The following is a 13,422-nucleotide window of genomic DNA, read 5'->3' as shown; positions in this document are numbered from 1 at the left end:
TTAGATGAAATATTGTATGTTACATAACAATTCGTATGGGATTCTATAACTCAAAACTTCTGATATCAAGTGAAGATAAAGGTCATATATAGAGAATTATGATGAGGTTATCATTTGACAAACAAATTAAAGATTTACTATAAACCAAGATTGTATATTACATACTGGTACTGATGAAAGATCCTACAAGGAATGGATATATCATAGTATAATTGCTATAACTGTCTCAAATGTAGAAGATTCAACTTCCATAGAATAGTTTCTGATTGACTCTTACTCTGCTTGACTCAACATGTCTTGAAACCAGTAAGGGTGGCTCAAATATGATATTGGAATCGCATATCTCTTATTCTGATCATCCTGGCCAACATAAACAGCAAGATGGCCTTTCGGGATATCTCGAGAAGAAAACTTCCTCAAGATTCTGCTAGAATGAGTTACACTTGGCACTCTGATAGCCATGATATGATCTTGAAGATTCTGCTAGAATGAGTTACACTTGGCACAAGTAAAAGTGAAGGAATTCTTGGATTCTGCAGAGAGTAGCAGAGAAATATATATTTTCAGTATGTAGTTCTGAGAAGCCTATAAATGCAAATGGTAGGTCATACATATCCATATGTTTTGTGGTGAAATGGTAGCACAAATCCACAATGATAGACACCACCACATGAGACCGATATCGCAAGGGTTGCTTTCCAACTCATTGTGAAAGCACCTAAACCATAACAATAGAGAAGACTGACCCCACATGACTAGCTCAACTGTTCACTTGATTCAACCGAATCACTTAAAATTTTGTTTCAAAGGCAGTGTGGCCGTGTGGGAGTGTTACCGATCAGAGAGGAGATGAATACCACAATAAAAATCAAACCAATCGAATAAACAGGGACGGACCCACAGTAGGGGCAATTGTCCCTTCCCCCACCCCCACCCCCTTTTATATATATATATATATATATATATATATATATATATATATATATATATATATATATATATATGTATGTATGTATATATATACATATAGCATTAAATTATATATAAAATCTATATAATGTAATAGAGCTAGTAGCATTCAAAAAAAAAATATATATATATAAAATCTATATATGAGTAGTAAATGTTTGAGTAGTTTAGTTGGTTGGAACTCTAAACTATTGTAATTTATAATGTATTTTGTATTATGGGTATTTGATATTTTGTCATTGACATTTCTAATGTCATTGAAACTTTGCTCCCACTCAGATGATTTTCTAGGCCCGCCCCTGCGGATAAGAATGGATTGAGGCTTATATATGCATGTTCTCTACAAAGTAGCACTCAAAGAGACAACATGAATCATGAATGTGATAAACTTCAGAAAGCAGTTGAATGCATGACAGGCTGTTGATTTTTAGTGTGTTAGTATGTAGATGTAACAATATACAATGATAGAGCTAAGCAAAAACAAATAATACGCATGAATTAGGAGGACAAAGTGACAAAGTTGATGAGATAAATCAGATAATTATGAGGGAGTTGTTGCTGGACATGATGTTTGAACGTTAGGTATTGATGATAACCAAATAGTATTAAATGAGGGAAGGGATATGGCTAATCCAATAAATGCAGACAAGAAATAATTCTCTCATTAGCATATTATTATGCAACATTATACTAGCTCTTAATTTTTTTTCAAAAATATAATGAATTTCAATTACACTTGAAGGAGTTTCTGCAGCTTAAATTAAAATAGCCCCTTACAGTTGGGAAGCCTACATCATATACATGTAGTGTTGTAAAAATCAGCCTAAGCGCTTCTAGGTCGAGACAATTTCAGCCCTAGACGACGGCTTTTAGTCAGCTGACCGACTAACCGGCCAACTGCACTGAGTCAGCGTCCAACTGGGCTTTATCAGCTCTGTCAAGTGGTTTTTTTTTCCTGCTCGGTTGCTCATCTTCTATATTCCTCTACCCATGTACTCAACTAACCATATAACATATGTAGTTCACTAGTTTGGAGAATTATAACAATCTAACAACTTACGGCCCTGAATGAAAAAAGTAAAGACAATATACTAGGATTACTAGGCCGCCTAGGCACTAGGCGCCCCTCGGACGCCCGACTTTTGGAAGATTGAATACATGTTCATGTTCTGTACTGTGTCCATATATATATAGTTATGCATAAACTATATATGGACTATAACACTGAAGCTAATAGCATTGCACTAAAGTTATATGTCCAGAAAAAAAAAAAAAAATCTTGAAAATCTGATGCACTAATGAAGTGTAATATATTTGCTGTTTTTAAGCTCTCTTTTTTTATGATTTACATGGTAAATCTCAGGAATTCTGTCTTTTCTGTTTGTTTTACAGAATTGTGTATTCCAGATGAGGTAGAAATGATGTCAATGAAATCATCCTCTCTGCAGGGAATTGTGAGGCCGCCCATGGGATGATCAACCCCAAATTCTTCGATCCTCGGCTTGACTCGATCAACAAGCTAAGTCTCCAGACAAAGGATATATGGCTCAAGTATATATATGTATATATGTGTGTGTGTGTACGTGTATATAGGGACAAATGGTAGCTTATACATATATATATATGAAGAAAATATAGGTTGATGACAGACAGCAGCACATGAAGTAACATGTGGTTTTGCCATCCACCAAAATTTCATGATTCTGAGTAATTTAAGGTATAAGTGCGGGCATGTCAACTTGGGAGACGAGCTTTGGTGAAGTGCACGTGAATTGGAGCCTACATGCAGGTCCCCATTCCCAAACAAGTTTCCATATTTTAAGGACAAGTGGCCGGATTGAAATCAAGAACATGCATTGATTTCTCCTAGATATATCAGTTACGTTACTTAGCTGACCAGGCAAATTGATGAAGATCATATGTATATATGTTTTGTAGTCCAAAAATGCATGCAGACAACCGGAGTTAATTGTGTGTCTTCAACTTGTGAACATAAGTACTCGCATGATGTTGGAACACAGGCTATGCTCGGTTATGAATATGGCCTATGGGTCAGGTAGTTGGTAGTGTAATTTCATATATCCATTAGACAGTTTCATCATTAAAGTTTTTTTTTTTTCCAGATATTCGTAGACTGTAAGTTTGATATATGTTAGGATCAAGCTAGTAGGACTTGGTCCAACACCAACCAAGTGACCTGACTCTGATACAGCTTGTTAGGATCAAACGCTTATTACTACTGTCAAAAGCTATAGGTACTATCAGAATGTTGGACTTGTTCCTTAGAGGTTTTACCGACCTCGGCCTAACAATTCCCTAATCATTGGGTACTAGACATGGCCGCTTTACCGACCATGTCCAACAATATAATTAAGTTTTATAATTGGGATTTGGTGTGATGATGATCTCCATATATATTGGGTTGACTTGGCGGAAGTGTGGTGCATTTCATGGTATAAATTTTAATTTGAGTCTGACCACACAATCCAACTAACTATGAGTTGACTTGGCCAAAAACGCGTTTATGCAAGAGGTTTTCTTTAATATCAATGAATATCTCCAACTCCACTTACATAAAGTCCACCACTTTAGGTACATTGGTATCTATTAACAACTAACCCACCAATTCTTCAACTTTAATCTGTCCGGTACAGTACATGTACTGTTAAAGTGTTAAGGACACTTCCATATAGGCACAATCTCTAACTAGCTACTATCTAGCTGCTCATGATAAATGTAAATCAGAATCGTTAGTCATAAATTCAAACCTATTCGAGCATCTCAAATTAGAGAGAAATCTCTTTCACATGAGCTAAAAGATGATGTGGAGAAAAGAGAGACAATGTGCCAAGTATACAGATATTATACAAAATTATACAGAAAAGTGCAACATAGATAACATGCTATATCGGCGACACACTTGTAATGGCATGGAAAGTGACAGACAATTGTTCACTACTTTATTGATAAATAATTATTTTTTTATTAAAAAAAAAAAAACATACTATACCTTGACAGACACCAGGAACAAGAATAATAATTAAAAGTTTGAATTGAGATTGGGACCAGTATTTGAATACCCACAGAAAACAGTTATTGATAAAGAGGATTGGTAGAGACAAGGCCAGTGGATGAAAAGAGGGAGTCCAAGTTCAATGCCCCCAGCCACAACAGGAAAAGGGAGTCTCTTCAATTTATTTGGGTATGAATAAAGTAAATAAGCTGGCATGTATAGTTCAGTTGCTCACATGAATGAAATTTGAGAAGAATGATCAGGGATCAAGTCTCACCATCTAGCATTTATGTGGTCCCTTGAGATTGGGAATTCAACCTTTATATATAATAATATTATGTAATGATATGGTTGGATCAGCTTTATGAGTCTGCAGGTGGGTTGTTCTGTTTATACAAATATTATATTGTGCAATATCCACAAGTTGTTTCGATAGATCTTCTGTTCCCCAAAGTGGTAGGGCATTGTGACTTGAAATAGATTGGACACAGCCATGTGATTCTTTGGCAAACAATCTCTTCACCTGATATGTTTAATTGCATGCCAACTTTCCTCATTCATTCACTCCATATCTTCTACCTTTCACCTCACTATTTACCCAATAATAATACACTGCACTTTACCGCCCTTCTATATATATATATAGTCATTAGCTAGCTAGTCCATGCCAGTAGATCAAAGTGTACGTACTTGACTTCAAAGCTAGCTTGGATTGTTCTGGAAATTTGTTAGTTGTTAAGTTTCGACAATAATGGGTATTAGACTGGTTGGGATTTCCGAAGCCAAGGAGAAGCTTCGGAGAACGCTTTCGCCGAGAAAAGGGAGCATTTGGACGACGTCGAATGATGTCCCAAAAGGCCACTTTCCGGTTTACGTGGGAGAAGCACAGCGGCGGTTTGTGGTTCCGATCGCGTACTTGAAGCATCCTTTGTTCCAAGAGTTGTTGCATTGGGCTGAACAAGAATTTGGGTATGAGCATCCCACCGGCGGTTTAACTATTCCATGCACTGAGCATTACTTCTTCACCCTCATTTCCCTGCTCAAGTCTTCATAGCCTCAACTCTCTTCTCATCTCATCATCATATATCTATATATATGGAAACGCTCCAATTAATTCTTCCATCAACATTTTTACAGTGCTGCAAATATAAGTAGTGCTGTAATTTTTTTTTTTTTTTTTTTTTTTTTGTGACAAGGGAACCTACCGTCACATATGAGCGTGTGCACAACTGCACATCTTGACCATCAGGTTCGACTAGGAGAGTGTTGGCAATGTGCTATAATTAGTACATGCATATTTTTAGATTTAGTTAGCCCTTAAAAATATGGGCGGCGAAGCATGCAATCGAGCCAACCCTGCTAGTATACTCTTAAATTGTGTAAAGTGGATTAATTCTATGTGACTTTGTAAATGCATTCAATGATCAATATTTTTAAGGGTTATTAATTTGAAATGTTTCAGCTCAACAAACTATATATCTATTTATATATTTTGATTTGATTTACAAAAAAGATCGCAGTAGTACGTCATTATTTAAAAGTATGGTCCGAGTGAACACGTATATCTATTTATACACTCATTAATAACTTTGTGTTTAATACTAATACAATACTATTTACGTTCGTGGAGTCATATATGGATCATATATACCATGCTGGCCTGATGGATAATGATAAGTTTTTCTGTTCAAACTATATATCTATTTATATATTAATTACTAATAAGGTGTGTTTAATATTGTTAAATACGGAGTAATAGTTATATTTATGTGTTTAACACTTTATAATACAATATTATTTACGTGCATGGAGTGATACCATGATGCATATGAGGGCGTGCAGTGTCGTAGGAGCAAATCAATGCTGAATCGAAAGGGTGTTAGCTAGTAGGAATTAAATTTGTAATTTTTTGGTACAAAAACTTAACCATCTATTTTGGTACAGTCCTAAATTTGTAATTTTTTGGTACAAAAACTTAACCATCTATTTTGGGACAGTTTCATTACATGTCTTAACTCTATTATGACTTTTTGGCCCTATTTGGTAAAAAATTGCCCTATAAGTCAATTTTGGTTTTTTTTAATCACTATTAATTGTTTGATTTAGTTAAAATATCAATATAAGTGTTTGGTTAATTAGGCTTTTGCAATTCCAAAATACAAAAATTCAAAAAGCTACTCTAAGCAACTTTTTCAATTATCTTTTTTAGAAAAGAAATTATAGTAAACAACTAATTTACCAAATACTTTTCTACAACAGCTAATGTTATCAACTAGTTATACCATCTAATTAACATAATCAACTAACAGCTAACAACTATCAGCTAACAGTCATTTACCAAACATGGCCTTTATCTAGAGTAGATCAGATAAATTAGAAACTATCACATTCATAGAAAGTTTAAGAAAAAAATGATGCATGGTAAGTGTAATACTGTCTCACTTGCTCTATACAACCGATGGTTACCTTCTCATCAAGTGTATTCAAGTCTAAGGGCATGTGTTTTGTCCTATGGTCCCTCAAATTCCTAACATTATTTCAAATTTGACACTATACATTAAATCTCAATGTCTTTTATACTTCTTTAATTTCCAGAACTATATATGCTAATATGTACTGCTTTTGTTATCATTATAAAAAATTGAAATATTATAAATGTAAATGTAATAATAATAATAATAATAATAATAATAATAATAATAATAATAATAATAATAATAATAATAAGATTCTCCATTATATTATAAAGGAACGTAAAAACAAAAGCAACAATCTAGCTACCCTTGTATTTGTGTCAATCACCATGCATGCATGGACCTACCATCATCCAACTTATGTTTCCAGGATGTATAACATCATTAATGGATCCAATAAATGGAATATAATATAGCCTCGATCTCCTATATATGAATTCTCAATTAACGTCACGTAGCCGCCACCGCACGCGGTTGTGCGTTGAAACTATGGGCTCTGATGTTCTTATGCTCAGACAAGTTGCGCGCGCGCGGTGCACCGCCGGCCTGGTAAGGGAAACGGATTTCTAAATTTCTGCACGGCGTCGCGACGCACATGTCTCTCACCAATAATTGAAAAGGGCAAAGAATCCCATGAACTCGCTGACACAAAAATCATCGCAATATTGTCTTCAGACTTCAATTAACCCAATGTCCAGTTAGTTTATTTATTAAGGGAAATTATATTTTTGTTCCTCAGTTATTACTTATTATGTAATATAATTTTTTATTGCTGATTTTTAGAAATGTAATTTTCAATAAATTGTTTCAAGAACATATCAGCCAGAAAAGATCAAGCAAGAAAAATAATAATAATAATAATAATGGCAATGATGATAGTAATAATATTTTTTTTTTTGAAAGAGATAGTAATAATATTAAAAATAAGAAATATTTGAACGTGATAAATGATTGATTTTTTATCTGTAAATTATGACATGCCGCATGGTGTAACTTGGCGTGGGTACACAGTTTATTGGTTGAAAACCAAGTGCTATAATGGACATACACTAAAGTATTAATTTAAGTATATATACACTGCAGAGGATCGGATATATTATTTATATTAATAAATGAAGAGATAATAATTTGTTGGATCATACAATCCATATATACAAGTTGCTTCTGCATGCCATTAGAATGCATGGCCGCAGACATCAGAGTCCACCATTGTCGTTTTTCGTCCTCACCAGTCATATCTAATTATACAAACCTTACCACATGCTTAATAGTATATAATAACCGTACCGTACCATTACTATATATATGAAGTATATATCAGCTAAGATATCATAATATCTATCGTTCTCAGAAAACCTATCTATATATCTAGCTATCTGTATACATATGAATATGGGGATCCGTTTACAAACGATGGTTGGTCAGGCACGGCAAGTGATTGTGGGAGCAAGAGCGAGAAAAGTGGGCGATGTTCCTAAAGGTCACATGGCAGTGTACGTGGGAGACAATCAGGACGAGGAGAAACATCGGTTTGTGGTTCCTATACGCTATTTGAAGAACCCATTGTTCCAACATCTTTTGCGGCTTTCCGAGGAAGAGTATGGGTTCCAGCATCCAATGGGCGGGCTTACAATCCCCTGCACCCAATCTGCATTTTTGACCCTCACTTCTAATATCCATTAGTTTCAGATTTAATTTTGCACTTTATATTATATTGTCTCCTCGTTAAATGTACATAATTGAAGCTAGTGTTCTCTGATAATTATCGATCGATCCGCAAATTAAAGTTTTGTATGTTGTCGTTCGTACATTCTGCTCATAGCCAATAAGCTGGTTGTTTAATTTCTATCATTTTGTATCCGGATGATCGGGCCACACGAGCGGATCATAGCTTCATTTAATTTTCTCCTTTTCTCTTTTCAGTTGGGCTCCACAAAAAACTTAAATTTACACTATAAAAAATCACCAAAAAACCAACCTTCCCATTAGTTTTAAAACTATAGTATTGGTTTTTTTTTTTTTTCTCTAAAAAATATTAAAAATTTACTATTATAGATGCTCTAAGATTAAAGCTTTAGAAACGTTTTCTTAATTATTATTCTTACTTCTAATTCGATCCTGATAATTGATTTCAGTCTTCAACTAACATGTGTTTGGAATGAGCCATTTATGAGTGAAGAAGTGTAAAATCTACACTTTTGCCTTCATGGACCCAAACATAATTTTTAATGAAATATTATTCCAAAAGGCTGAACCTCAATCTTAAAGACCCCACACATTCCGATCCGACAGAGTATTTGAGTCAGATAACCAATTATGATATAATAATTGAACGTCGAGAATAAATTTTTAAAAATATTAATAATGAATAAATTTATGGAATTAATTCTAGAATTTCTAACTAATTTTAGACTAACACGTGCATGCATGTTGGAATTACAATGGCTAATAAATCCAAACCCAACGGCCTTCCACGAACCCAAATGATATCCATGTTCAACTTTATTTGGGCCTGCCTACCGCTTACACATTGGGTAATGGGATCCACTCTTTTAATTTAATCAATGAGATCAAGACGGCCCACTTATTTGGGCCTGTCAAACATTGTGCTCCTAGTTATGGGAAAATTATATCGTGCACCACGGTGCACAATGTATTGTGCGTCCTAACAGGGCGTTTAGTTGGAGAGGGGAAATTACGTGAGAAAAGAATTATAATTTTATGGGAAATGAATTACTGAGAATAAAGTGTGAATTTAAATTTCAGTGTTTGGTTTACAGGAATAGAATTACTATAAATTTCAATTCCAATGTTTGGTATACATGGGAATTGAAAGGGAATAAGTAATATAAAGGAAAAAATGTCAATTTTTGTTGTTAGGCATTAATTTTAGGTTAAAAAGGGAAGGGGTGAATTTAAATTCCAGTATTTGGTTTACAGGAATAGAATTACTAGGAATTTCAATTCCAATGTTTGGTATACATGGGAATTAAAAGGGAATAAGTAATATAAAGGCAAAAATGTCCATTGTTGTTGGGCAACTTGGGCATTAATTTTAGGTTAAAAAAGGAAGGGGTAATTTTGACTCATCACTATCATTTTTCTTCCTAGAATCCTGCCCTGTAACACAAAGAACCAATAACGCAAGTCTAACCCGTGTACCATTAGACCACATAATCTTAGTCATATAACAATTGCTAGTTATGGAGTAATGCTATTATTATGGGCAACTCCAATAGAATTTATTGAACATGTAGTTTGATAATTATAAGATTTCAAACACAAATTGACACAATATATTAGCATTCTTAATTTGATTCAATCAGTTACTTAAATTGAATTTTTTTTAGTCTTTTATTATTTAAGATCATTAGGTGAATTTTACTCAAAATGTTTCAAACAGCGGTTATAGCATTTACATAAATCAAAGGAGTAATGTTATATGTGCACTAGTAAATCAGTAATGAGTGTGAATCTAGAATTCCAAGTACTTAATTAACTTTTTTGATTTATTAAGTTTATCAGTTATGTTATTTGTATTAACCTGTCCATTCATAAGTTGATAAAAACTGTCACATTTGTCATACTTTTGAATGTAAATTTCTATAGTTGAATTCATTATTAACTTCTCCAATATAATTCATAATTATATTTGTATTAACCTACTTGATCCTACCAAAAGGAAGCCTACCCGTATTAATTATATCTTGCTTCACGTAACCAAATTGGTGTGGGGCTATGAACTTATGATTGATATACGCCGACCAAAAATGAAGGCAGGCAGATTTGGGTAGCGGTAAGGTCCCACAAAGTCGTCGTCACTATCCTCCAAAACCGTCACAGCTGTCCTAACCACACACTTCCCCGTGTCCCACTTTTTCCACCCTCTCTAGAATCCGCGAATGCTGACTTCTTTCTTTCTTTCTTTCTCTCTATCTACACTTCGCCATTACTCGTAAGCGTTGATGCTTTTGGAGCGGCCAGCGAAGAAAAGGGAACAGTCACGGGAAGTTGGGGGAACACAGAGAGAGAGAGAGAGATAAAGAATCGGAGTGTGAATACTGTGAAGATGAAGAAGAAAAGTTGTGAGGGAGAGGTGTTGGACGGATCGGATATAATGGAGTTGGTTGGGAATGAGGAGGTGTTCAGTAACTTCGTGGATCACAAGTTTCAAGAACTGGACAAAGACTGTGACGGCAAGCTCTCTGTTAAGGAATTGCAACCCGCCGTCGCCGACATTGGCGCTGCTCTCGGCTTGCCGGCTCAAGGCTCTTCTCCCAAGTCCGATCATATCTACTCTGAGGTACTCTCTTTTCTGTTTTCTTGGTTCCTATTTCTAAATGAAGTTGAAATTCTGCAGAAATCTCATCGGACTTCTGCACCTTTACAAAATCACATAAATGATTAGTTGCGGGAGTAGGCACCGACGATATGCTTAAATTGTTGGCTACGTATAGTGGATGTGGATCCATCCCGGCTTTCTAAAAGTGCATATATTGTGATTTATGAACTGTGACAATGACATGCCATTCTTAGTGCTATAATTTGTTTTTTTTTTTTTTTTTTTTTTTTTTTTTTTAGTACTATTGACTCTGTTATGTCGTAGTATCTGTCCGGACATATTGAAGTATGTTGCTCGACCCCAAGGTCTTTGGCCTGAGTGGTATAATTAGTCACACAAGCACTACTATTTTTGCCTCAGAATTGAATCTTGCTTTTAGGAAACAACTGGTTGGTTGGTTGGTTTTGTTAGTAACTAAAAATACTTAACTAAATGCAAGTCACTGTTTGTATATGTGATTAGCATTATCCAGAATGTTAGTGTCCACTTCTACTTTCATAACACAAGCTGGCATATATTATTTGCATGCGTAACAGTTAAGCATGAGTGGTGGTGGTATTGTTATTGTCACATAAATTTAATTTGGACCACATTTGGCCTGCCATGATAAAACATCATTCTAGAGTTTTACCATGTAGTTAAATCCATTTCATAATTTACCATTTGAATTTAGGTGATGCACTAACTTCACTCAGTTTTGGTTGTTGGATCCTATTTTCCTTTTTTCTGTACTGTAATTACAGTTGTAGATAACTCATAAGTTGGATAAAAGGGGTGTCCAATGCTAGATAATGTGGTCCACTCTCTGTTTTACTGTGTAATGTTGATTAGCTTTAATGGCCTAGTGTATGTGGCCTCTCAGTTATTGGTTTCGTTCTTTTAAGCATCTTTCTTTCTTCTTCTTCTTTTTTTTTAAGCATCTTTCTGGTTATGTAAAGGTTGTTTCTTGACGCAGGTGCTTAATGAATTCACTCATGGAAAACAAGAGAAGGTAAGCAAGACAGAGTTTAAAGAGGTTCTCTCGGATATTCTACTAGGCATGGCTACTGGTTTAAAGCGGGACCCTATTGTAATTCTTCGCATGGATGGTGATGACCTGCTAGAGTTTATTAATAGTCCAAGTTTTGAGTCGGACATGGTTTCGATATGTTCTGTGATAGAATTGCCTGATAATGATGGATCCCTGAAAGATTACATTCTCAAGGTCTTTGAGAAGCTTACAGTGGATCAAGGGATGCCTCCTGCCTCAGATTCTTGGGTAATATTTTAATTGTGTTCATTCATAGACATTTCTATTTTGGTTTTATCATGAGATATATGTTCTTTTGTAGGTAATGAGCAACATTGTGGAACCGGCACTGGGATCATCTGACACTGGTATTCAGCAGGAACCAGTTTCGCAAGACTCATTTCTGGCTGAGTTCAAGAAAGTTGCTGTGAGAGTGGCTCAGCGTCTTAAGGAACAACCTGTAATTGTTGCTCATAGTGAGAACACCTTTGATGGAAGTGGCATTAGGAGATTATTGGCCAACAAATTTGAACTAGATAAGGTTAGTGACTGACTTTAATGGATCTAAACGATGAGACTTATAGTTTCCTCTTCTGGTGTACCTAAAAAGAATTAACTTAAGGTCCCATGACTTTCAATCAGAATTCTTTCTTATTTCCCAGAAAACCGTTTAGTTTTAGATCGAGTACTTCCTACTTATTTTGTATGTTTCATCTCCTTCAGACTCTGGATTCTGCTGTTAAAAATGTTCCCAGAGATCGTCATGGGAAAATATCCAAGGAATACCTTCGTGTGGCACTTGATGTACTGGCTCCATCGGCTGGCTTACCTCCCATTGGCGCAGTTGATGAGGTATATGTTTAACAGTAACCAAATTGCTTTCTAATCTCAATGGTGCTTATGTTTTTATTATGCAAATCTTACTGTGAAATCATTCATATCCAAAACAAAAACTGTCTTTTAATGATGTTTAATTAGAACATACTTGCTGCATGCCTAATGTAGATCAAATTCAGATTATTGCAGATGGACAACATAACTGATGTAGCATTTAATGATGTTTGAAATATTGTAAATCTACCTTAAACTTGGGATTTTTGCAGATGGACAAGATAACTAATGAAGCATTGAAGATGGTGGATGCTGATGATGGGAAAATGGTTAAAGAGGATGAATTGAAGAAAGTGTTGACAGAGGTACTAGGAGCAATAATGCTGCAGATAGAAGGCAATCCTGTTTCGGTTTCCACCAACTCGGTCGTGCACGAACCCCTTGCTTCTGCATCCACACTCTTGGACCCATCTTCAACATAAGGGTACTTAAATTTACTGCTTTAAACTCTGAGTTCACGTGTATGGATCAATCGGAATAACACTGTAACGTAATGTCCATAAAGAAGATGACTCAGTTAGTTAATCAGTTACTAATGCCGCCATAGGGTATTGCATCTATAGAGGATGATCAGTGATCTGATTTGCTACTTCAAGAAAACGAATTATATATATATGTCAAGATATCACGTTCAACTGTGCAATTATCTGAGATCTTTAGTTTTTAATGGACCAGATCTAATCATTGATCTTTGGATCATATCTGTCCACACGAACTCATGGAA

At 35.1% G+C, this 13,422-nt stretch overlaps 2 protein-coding genes across 2 annotated transcripts; both read left to right on the top strand.

The window, feature by feature from the left end:
* The first annotated feature begins 4,572 nt into the window (after positions 1 to 4,572).
* On the top strand, positions 4,573 to 5,438 carry LOC109161442 (auxin-induced protein 15A). Its single transcript, XM_019309842.1, has one exon. It carries the CDS (start codon positions 4,734 to 4,736, stop codon positions 5,034 to 5,036), a length of 303 nt encoding a protein of 100 aa, XP_019165387.1. The 5' UTR covers positions 4,573 to 4,733; the 3' UTR covers positions 5,037 to 5,438.
* Positions 5,439 to 10,370: 4,932 nt separating this feature from the next.
* Positions 10,371 to 13,365, top strand: LOC109161438. The gene is made up of 5 exons (XM_019309837.1): positions 10,371 to 10,759; positions 11,754 to 12,056; positions 12,130 to 12,348; positions 12,531 to 12,659; positions 12,911 to 13,365. The coding sequence occupies exons 1-5, from the start codon at positions 10,526 to 10,528 to the stop codon at positions 13,118 to 13,120; spliced, it is 1,095 nt and encodes a 364-aa protein (XP_019165382.1). The 5' UTR covers positions 10,371 to 10,525; the 3' UTR covers positions 13,121 to 13,365.
* Positions 13,366 to 13,422: the final 57 nt, after the last annotated feature.

The sequence above is a fragment of the Ipomoea nil genome, unplaced genomic scaffold (genome assembly GCF_001879475.1).
Source record: "Ipomoea nil cultivar Tokyo-kokei standard unplaced genomic scaffold, Asagao_1.1 scaffold2922, whole genome shotgun sequence".
Taxonomy (NCBI): domain Eukaryota; kingdom Viridiplantae; phylum Streptophyta; class Magnoliopsida; order Solanales; family Convolvulaceae; genus Ipomoea; species Ipomoea nil.
Note: the sequence above shows the minus strand (reverse complement) of the source record. Positions and strands in the feature narration are given on the sequence as shown.